The sequence below is a fragment of the Cyphomyrmex costatus genome, unplaced genomic scaffold (genome assembly GCF_001594065.2).
Source record: "Cyphomyrmex costatus isolate MS0001 unplaced genomic scaffold, Ccosl1.0 scaffold970, whole genome shotgun sequence".
Taxonomy (NCBI): domain Eukaryota; kingdom Metazoa; phylum Arthropoda; class Insecta; order Hymenoptera; family Formicidae; genus Cyphomyrmex; species Cyphomyrmex costatus.
The window spans coordinates 63,253-73,449 of record NW_017280562.1 but is presented as its reverse complement, the minus strand read 5'-3'; the positions used below and the strand labels follow the sequence as shown (position 1 = coordinate 73,449).

The 10,197-nt window shown below is 35.2% G+C and overlaps 1 protein-coding gene across 1 annotated transcript in view; it reads right to left on the bottom strand.

Annotated features, from left to right (window-relative positions):
* Positions 1 to 1,477: 1,477 nt before the first annotated feature.
* The window catches only part of LOC108782229 (calcium-binding mitochondrial carrier protein Aralar1), a gene marked incomplete at its 3' end in the record, with an annotated part of 24,834 nt that continues 16,114 nt past the window's right edge, over positions 1,478 to 10,197 (bottom strand). Inside the window, exons 5-6 of the mRNA XM_018550449.1 lie at positions 1,888 to 1,978; positions 1,478 to 1,553 (exon numbers count right to left, since the gene is read on the bottom strand). Coding sequence (XP_018405951.1) covers positions 1,478 to 1,553; positions 1,888 to 1,978 — 167 coding nt within the window. The remainder of the gene's footprint in view (positions 1,554 to 1,887; positions 1,979 to 10,197) is intronic.

The following is a 10,197-nucleotide window of genomic DNA, read 5'->3' as shown; positions in this document are numbered from 1 at the left end:
ATAAGTCATTACTCACATGACATAAGTGTTAAGTCACAATTATAAGTCATAAATCTTAAGGAATCTGCATCTACAATAAGTCGTATTAGATCGTTGCATCATTACAGTTCAGCAATTAGATTCAACAATTAAATTCGACAAGTTTGATAAATTCCATGTCATAAATTTTTTGTAAACATTCATATTCCATTTTTAATACGATATAAATCATTTCGATCTCAATATTCTCGATTCAGTTTTTAGGTTATACGAAATCAGTTTTCTCGTAAGAAATAGCAGACACATATTGCTTTTTGGTTGGTCAGTTATAACGTAATCATAAGCTCTAAGTTAGAAGAGATGGAATTTGGCCATCTCCACTCAGTCACGGACTACCGACTTATTACTATCTTATGACGCATTACTGACTCGCTTGCAACTAGCTTCTGACTTCTGATTTATGACTTATGGCTTATTGTAGAAGGCCCATTACAAATTAGAATTAAAATGGATAACGAATTCTTCTTCTGATAATTAGTATTCGGTATAGATATAGTCACATGTTAATATGATAAGTATAAATTGATCCTAATAGAAATTATATAAGAATTAATGAAATTACCAACAATAAAAAAATAAATACAAAAATTCTATTACCTTGTCAAAAATACAAAGGAAGCAACAAGTCCATAATTAAAATTCTTCGAAGTCAATTAATATAAAATATAATTAAAACAGTGTAAGTCATTTTACGGTTACCAGAATATTGTCGTTATGATGTCAAAAGAGGTAATGTAGTTGGAATACAAAATCAAGCGAGGGAAAAGGAGAAAACAACAAGGAAGGAACATATTTAAGAAGCGGAAAGGGAATGTATCATATAGATGTATATCTCGGGCAATGACTCCGTGTCATTTTGTTTGTTTATGCCATGTGTGTTTTTTATTTAATGTGAACCATCTCAGATATTAATCTTTTTTTGTAAGAAGGTTCTATATCTAAGATATCTTAACATTGTCCCACTTAAAATTATGATTTAATTTTAATTTGTGGTCAGTTATTACCGAAGGAGATTTTGAACCTTTATTAATATCTGAGACGTGTTCTTGTAATTTCGTTTTTAATTGTCTCTTAGTTTGACCCACATAACTGGCTTTACAATTCTCATAGGATATCTTATTACAACATTTTTATTGTGTGTGTAATTCAACTTATCTTTGCCTCTTGCAATGTAATTTTTTAGTGTATTCGGAATAGTACAAAATATAGTTAGAGTTATAGTTATAGTATAGGATAAGAAGAGGTTACTTTATTTGTGGAATTATGTTACTAGTCATGGATCAATTTAGATAGGTAGGAAAGGATAAGTGATGGAATGGGTTATGAATGGATTAAGACTTTCTTATGTAAATCAAGTTCCCTTTTTGGCTGTAAAGTTGAAGTGTAATAAAACCTTCTATATATATATATATATAAAAAGAAATTTTTATTCACAAACCTCCACCGACGGAACCAAGCACGAATCTATAACCACTTTCGAGGATTTGTACAATAATACCGCGTTCATCTGGACTCTGCAAAGCAATATTTATCAATTTAGGTAACTAATATTTTTTGAACTGTGTAGCTTATAATTCATGTTTCAGATTTCATAACAAAATTACATTTATAACTTTCTCCTGTTATTTCATGCATTTTTATGTATATATAACGTACATGATTTTATTTTAAAATTTTGTGTATGAGCGCGCGAGCGCATTTCAAATTTTCAATTTAAACGGTACTTAAAAGTACAACTTAAAAATAGAATTAATAAAATTAGTAAAAATCATAAATAAAATACTTGTGTGAATTTTAACACGATTTTAGGTTGTTAAAATCAGTTCAAAATTCTTCCATTATACATACCGATACCGCTTTAATCTCGGCAACACGCTTTGTAATCTGTTTGAAATATTGCTCGGGTGTAATAGCTACAAGATCATTGTATACAATCTTCCTGAAATTGGAAACGAGTTCAATGTATACATAATGTACATGCATATGTATATGTATATAAGATACAATATGTAGCAAAGTGTAGCCATAAAGCATACAAAATGAAAAAAATAAGGTAAAAGTTAAATATAACAAGATACAGTATCGAAGCCACTATCTGAAACAGTACTTAAACAGAGTTCAGTCTGAATATAATTTATCGTGTATCCTTACATCATATCTGTTTTAACATAGGATAAAGAGTTTCTTAGTATACGCAAGGATGGGCAGTATTTGAAATGTATTTAAATACGTATTTAAATACATCTTTGTATTTTGTATTAGGAGTACAAATTAGTTCGGTCCATTTCCCAAAATATGGTTACGGCTTAGGGTGGTCCTTATTTTCCGAACACGGAATTTTTTTAGTCTCATGGTTCAGAATGATTCCTTTTTATAAAAAAACAATCTCTGGAAAATATCAGCTCAATTGGATTATGGCAAAAGGTGCCGAAGGACGACTGATTTTTTATATGTACTGATTTTTAAGATAAATGAGTATTTTACATACAATATAAATCTAATATTAAACATAAATAAATTTCTACAAATCAATTAAAGAAGACTCTCGAAAGTTTCAAATAACAAGAATATAAAGGCTAATGAGAGCTATATTCGCTGTTATTAGTGCGATCATATATAAGATATGTTAAAGAGTAAATTTTATATACTACGTAAGTAGTTCCCCCATAGCGCGTCGAAAATCCTTCGGACTTAAAAACGCAAATCTATATAAAATTCACTCTAACATATCTTATACACTCGCATGCAAAAAAAGCGGTACACTGAAAAATTAGGAAAAATTTACCAAATTTCAAATGATCATAACTTGGTAAATAATAAAGATAAAAATATGTTTAAAAAAGGAAAATAAAGCTTGAAGTGTCCACTTTAAGAATATTTGAACGGCAACTATAAGCGGTAATTTTTTTCAAAGTGGCGGATTACAAAATGAGAAGATGTAAAATTTGTAATCAAAGGTGCGAGTTTGCGACGATCCACGGCGTGAATCAGATTTGAATAAATATTAATTATAAATATTATTTATATATTTATAATTAATATTAATATAAATGTAAAATATACTATCTATTTTAAGATTTTAGATGCCTTTCGGCACCCTTTCCCGTAATCCAATTAATCTAAAATTTTACAGAAATTATTTTTTCATAAAATGAAACCATTTTATGGGGTGAGACAAAAAAATTTTTTTTAAATTTCGATTTAATATAAATAAGAATCACCCTATTACGGCTGTTGTGAATGGTTCATAGTGACAGCTGATTTTGCCGCTTTCAGAGAGGTCAGACATCTGCTAATAATATTTAGTTTATATCGCTTTGAGTTTCATACAAAAACCTTCATTTTTACTATATTTGAAATGTCGAATTTTATGTTAACCAAGCAGCATTTTCGGGAGGTTTTAATTTTCTGCTTTAATTGGAAGAAGAGTGCAGCTGAAGCCCGTCGAATGCTTGTCGAAGTTTATGGCGACACTGCTTCAACTGATAAATCATGTAGAGAATGGTTTCGACGTTTCAAGGATGGAGATTTCAGCGTTGAAGACAAGCCTCGCTCTGGACAGCCAAAAATATTCGAAGACAAAGAATTAGAGGCATTACTCGAAGAAGATCAGAGTCAAACGCAAGAGAAGTTTGCAGAATCATTGGGAGTAACTCAACAAGCCGTTTCTGTACGATTGAGCGCCATGAGAATGATTAAAAAACAAAAAAATTGGGAGCCTTATGAACTGAAACCGAGAGACGTTGAAAGGCGATTTTTCACTTTGCGAGCAGCTGATTCAATGGCAACAAAGAAAAGATTTTTTGCATCGGATTGTAACTGGAGATGAGAAGTGAATATTCTACGACAACCCCAAGAAGAAAAAATACTACACTAAGCCCGGTCAATCGTTGCCATCGACATCAACATCAACACCAAAGCTGAACATTCATGGTTCGAAGATTATGCTCTGTATCTGGTGGGAAAAAGGGTGTTGTTTACTATGAGCTGCTGAAACCTGGCGATTCCATTATGAGCGATCGATATCGGCTGCAATTGATTCGTTTGAGCCTTGCATTGCGACAAAAACGGCTGGAATACGAGCAAAGAAATAATAAAGTTATTTTTCTTCATGACAACGCTCGGTCTCATGTCGCAAAAGTCGTAAAAAAATATTTAGAAACACTAAAATGGCATGTTTTACCGGACCTGTCGTATTCTCCGGACATTGATTACTGGTTGTTCCGAAGGATGCAGCACGATTTGGCAAGTCACCGATTCACATCTTTCGCCAAAATCGAAAATTGGCTCCAAAATTGGATCGCCTCCAAAGACGAGTCATTTTTTCGGGATGGAATTCGAAAATTGCCTGAGAGATGGGAAAAAGTAATAACCAGCGATGGACAATACTTTAATTAATCTGTTCATTCATTTTGTTTTGAAATAAATTTTGAACACAAAAAAAATGGACTGATCTAATTTGTTCTCCCAATATTAAAATACTTTTCTGGAGTATTTTATATTTTAAATTTATTATAAATAACACATCAGATACTCGGTGATGCCTGGGAATCCGGGATCAAAAACTAGAGAGCCTATAATGTGGCGTTCCGATATTCATTGCTCGAATTATATAGTATACGTTACATGCGCTATAGATTTTCAGCACTGGCAATGAAATTGGAACACACCCAAGAAGAGAGTCGCCATGTGATCCGAATTTTTTGATTGGCTCGGGGTGCATGGACTCGAAAAGATTAAAATGACAGGAAGATAAAGCCGCAGCTTGTGCCACTATTATACCGATTGCAGACCAGCACTAACGCGATGTTCATAGCGAGCGATACGCGATATCCAAGCTTATAGCTTTAGAATGAGAACATCGGTAAAGTTCATTCTTCTTTAAATGTATGTTTTAAAAGATATTTTGTATTTAAATATGATTTTAATGTATTTTTCCCACCCCCCTGCATTAAATAAGTTTAAATAAAATTGGGAAAAAGTGTTTTGTATTTAAAAAAGAATAAAAAGCTATGTATTTAAATACATTTTTTGAGTATTTTGTATTTTGTATTTAAACATAGTTTTTTGAGTATTTTGTATTTAAATAGAATTTATTTGAGTATTTTGTATTTCAATATAATTTTTTAAGTATTTTGCCCACACCTGCAGTACACGATATCAATTCTTATTGGATCGCGAGAATTCAAACCGATAAGAACAAGCGGTCTGAACTGAATCACGGATGCTTCTGGGGAGGGAGAATGTCCTAAATCGGACCGTGTTTCAAATCGGACCTTTTTAATTTAAATAAATACAGTTAAGTAGATTTGCGAGCTATTTATAATATAAAGTCCTTATAAGACACCGAACATGTGAACAGCAGTTTGGCAATACTTTGCATGACGTTCATAGAATAGAAGCAAATATGTATTTTTGGCTATCATGCGAAAATTTTTTTAAAAAAGAAAATCCTTGTAAATTATTATTTAAAAGATGTTACAGATTTGAACCAGTAATGCACATTGGGGTCCCAGCACGCCGCGTTCGGCTTGACTCGGCTAAGAGAGCGCAACAGCACGACTGTCTGTCCTTCAGCCTTCGACGCATGCACACTAGCTGAGCGCGAGCGAGAGGGCAGACGCTACGTCACGATCGGACCCTCTCGCTCGTCCGCTTGTCGCGAGCAGCTGAAAATGTTTCTCGGCCGGCTCGGCGTACCGTGTACCGATATAAGGAATGAGAGGACGTTCCATATGACATATAAATTTAAATAAATTTTTGTAATCGTATACCTTTCCCATTAATCCACAATGGCATAAATTATGTCAAAACGCGATAGTTTACGAGATATTAATTGTTTACAATTTCCCATGCGAGTAATATACCTCGTTTATAAGAACGATTTATAAGTACTCTACATGGTCGAGCGCGTAAGATGCGAGACTAGAATACTGGAGATCTTATCTAGGGGATAGGGCGTACCCTGCCTCTGCCGGGCGTTCTCGGCCGCCGGACGAACCGTCTACGGATAGATCTCCGAACACGCACCGCGTTGCTCCGACGAACCTAGGGGGTAGGGTGTTCTCTGCCTCTGCCGGACGTTCTCGGCCGCCGGACAACCGCTGCAGCTTCCTGCACACCTCCGCACCTTTGTTCTTCCTATCCCGAATATTCCTGTCCCGATAACCGGCACTCGAAAGGGGGTAGGGCGCTCTCTGCCTCTGTCGGGCGTTCCCGGCCGTTGGTTATCGGATCCGTTTCCTTCTCTTCTCAACCATCTTCGATTTACGCGTCGCGCCGCGATTCTCTGCTTTGCTGGCGTATACCCGCGTTCCGCAGCGTTGCAAATCGCCGTAATAGCTCGCGACCGTTTGTAAATATCCCGCGCGTTTAGAATTAAGTCTTGTTATATTGTCCGCGTCCGCTTTGCGATTATATATATATTTCTGTTATCCGCGTTCGTCTAGTTCTTCGTCCGTATCACCGTGATTTGCGTCTGTATTCTGTATTATATTTTCTTTATGTTATATCTTCGTGTGTTATAATATCTTCGCTTTTGTTGTAATAAATTGTGTTCGTCATCAAACAATCACTTTTATATTCTTTCTTTTCTTCTGCGATTTCCGACTTATCACGTATTTCCGAAACACCGATCCGACGCGAATACTCCTCCCGCCGAACCTTTTTTATATGCATTCCCGACGAGCTAGTCCGAGTATAAAAATCAGGTAGTTACAAAGTGATCTATTATACCGTTATATTGAAATGACTTTCATGTGATCTTGAAGGACATCGTAAAGGTCAACTTTGAAATCTTAAATGGAAACACCTATTTTCTAACAACAAGTAAATAAAGGCCTAATGATGGTCAAGCAAGGATTTAGGTTGCTAAAGTAATGTGTGAATTTTATATACCACGTATGTAGTTTCCTTTAATCCCGCGCCGAAATATTTTCAGACTTTTTACAAACGCAACTCTAAACAACTACCGTAGTAATATCACTTAGTTAAATTGACAAGCAATCTAAAAATATTTGGTGTTAATAGCATCTTATTGGATCTTAATAATATGTTGAAAGACATATATTAAAATTTAACGATTTGTTATTAATTAATGTAAATTAAATTAATAATAAATCAATTTCTGTGAAAAATAAGATTGCGAAGAATATCACAAGTTGGCGTTTCGTCCCGGTTTCCATTACTAGACTCATCAGTAAGGTATTATAATGGAAATCTACCTTAGACGCCTGGGGGAGATATTAGAAAGAAGTTCTATATAAACGGATACTTGTGTATCTTAGCACTTGCGAGAAATAAGCAAGCGTAACTATAAGACCTCTGTAGGCTGGTCGACGTGGTGATATTCTTTACAAAGCTTCCGTTTTTAAGTAATTAATAACGCATTTTGCAGGCACGTTGATTCTAAAATTACAATATTAGTAATTTATTTACTTGTTGTTTGAATACTAACGGTCCTACGCCAACTTGTGATATTCTTCGCAATCTTATTTTTCACAGAATTTGATTTATTATTAATTTAATTTACATTAATTAATAACAAATCGTTAAATTTTAATATATGTTGTTGGATAAAGAACCTTGTATTCTTTCGCGTTAAGTGGAACGCTGTTTTCTCGTCGACTGAGATTTGTATCTCGTGCCTTGTTGGCGTTGCAGTAACCGATTATGCAGGAAAGTAAAGGAATACTAACAACTGATTTGCTAAACCTTACTTTAATGCGTCACAGCATAATACAATTTTCACGATGACCGGTTCAGTACCGGACGACTGTACAAAAGCACGTTCATAACGTGACTCCCAAACGTAACTAACTGACATCTTGAAACAAAAACCGCCGAATAACAGAGGTCCGCACGCAAGGCCCCGTAAATCCTAGTAGCGCCACGGAAGCGCTCACAAGCTCTGAGACAAGTCGGTAAGACCACGCGAGTGATAATGATAAACGGAATATGCAAAACGAAATAAGTAGCATTAGAAGCTAACATATGTCTTTCAACATATTATTAAGATCCAATAAGATACTATAAGCATTAAATATTGTTAGATTGCTTGTCAATTTAACTAATTGTAAGAGACATTGAAAGGCGAAAAACCACCTGTGAAATTCTGTTTGCTAGACAACAAAGAAAGGAGTTTTTGCATCGAATTGTGACTGGCGATGAAAAGTGTATCCATTTCGATGACTTCAAATGCCGAAAAATCATTTGCGATTCAGGCCAACCATCGACATCGACGCCAAAACGCAATATTAATGTGATGAAAGCCATGCTCTGTATTTGATGGGACCAGAAGGGTGTAATCTACCATGAGCTATTGAAATCTTGTCAAACAGTCACAGAAGATCTCTATCGAGAACAAATAATCCGTTTAAGCCGAGCATTGCGCGAGAAACGACCAGAATATGAGACAATACAACATAAAGTGATTTTGTTTCATAACAACACTCCATTTCACGTCACTAAGGCTGTTAAGGAAACATTGGGAGTACTTCGCTGGGAAGTCCCATGCAACTTATTCAACAGAGTGTGCCCCTTCCGACTACCACTTGTTTCGGTCGATGGCACACGCACTTGCTGAGAAACGCTTCAATTCTTATGAAGACGTTGAAAAATGGGTCTCTGACTGGATAGCCTCCAAGGATAAGTCATTCTTTCGCCGCGGAATTCGCTTTCGCATCGAAAAATAGAAGTTACAACTAGTGAAAGTGTTTTAGACACTACATATTTTTAAAAGAAAAACGAATTCCTGTTTTATTATATTTGATATTAGTTTGTCACAAGGGTCTTCGTATTGCTTTCCCAGTTTTTCCGATTGTGAAAGTTATTCATCAAGTTAAAGCAGTATAAAGATAACTAACCTCTGTAAGGTAAGCGCGAGAGAGAGAGAGAGAGAGAGAGAGAGAGAGAGAGAGTGTGTGGTGTCGTGAAAACAAATTAATTTAAATTAAAGAATAACTCTATGTCCTTGATCGCAATGAGTGCCCCTCGTGTGCGTTCGCGTCGGACGGTGAGTACGCCGCCCCTGCTTACCTTCTGTTCGCGGATCATAATTCGCTAACTTTATCTTTTAATAATTCAAAAAGTAAGCGTCAGATAAAATTTTCGTAAAGGAAAAATCGTCTCAGAATTCAGTCAGGAACACGTCCTTGCAAGGACACGAGGTCGTTCTGAATCACCCTGTATAATAAGTAGGATATAGAAGACTGTTTTCGCGATGGGCCAAGAATGTACCACTCATCCACTCCCCAAAATACCACTTTTCCTTTCAAATAGCATCTACTTAAAAAGAGATATCCCCGGGGTAGCAAATCAATATCAGTGCACCTTTTGTCGTGATGAAGTGTACGACATGTTGTTCACGAAACGTTGGCTTTAAAAATGAACGGCAACACGGCGATAACTCGCAAACCTTCTGATATAATTAATTTTTTATTGCGAAAAATATTACCTCGGCCGGAAATCGAATCCGAACATCGGTTTGAATTCTCGCGATCCAATAGGAATTGATATCGTTTATTTACATCGCTAAATAAGCGTTATACTTATACAGATTATTGCAAAGAATATTACTAAGGCCAAAGTAATCTAAAGATTTAGGACGCTTACACGGAGTATAAGAGATTCGGGTTCAACTCCCAACCGAAGTAATATTTTTTGTAATGAAAAATTAATTATTTACAGATTTTAATAGGACATTCAACATTATCAAGATCGATATAAGATGCGTAGACAGTATAAAAAAATTGATAAATTGTTAATCAATTTAATTAGTGATATTACTGCGGGGTAGTTTATTAGTGTTGCGTTTCAAGTGTGAAGAAATTTCGGCGCGCAATCAAAAATTTACGTACATAGTATACATATAAATTCACACGCAATTATATAGAAGCACCCGTGATCTAGCTTAGACTGTTACGGCTTGTTCTCATCGATTTAAATTTGTTAATATGCTCGTAGCAAATATTGTATATACCATCATCATAAGATATTGAAACAAGTAGATGAGGATAAAAATATTAAGATATGCATATACATATACGTACATAAGTCTGAATGAGTAGAGTGATGCTACATTCATAAATATCACTTAAGTTGCCCCACGTATCATTTTATGCTTGTGTGTGTGTGTGTGTGTGTGTGTGTGTGTGTGTG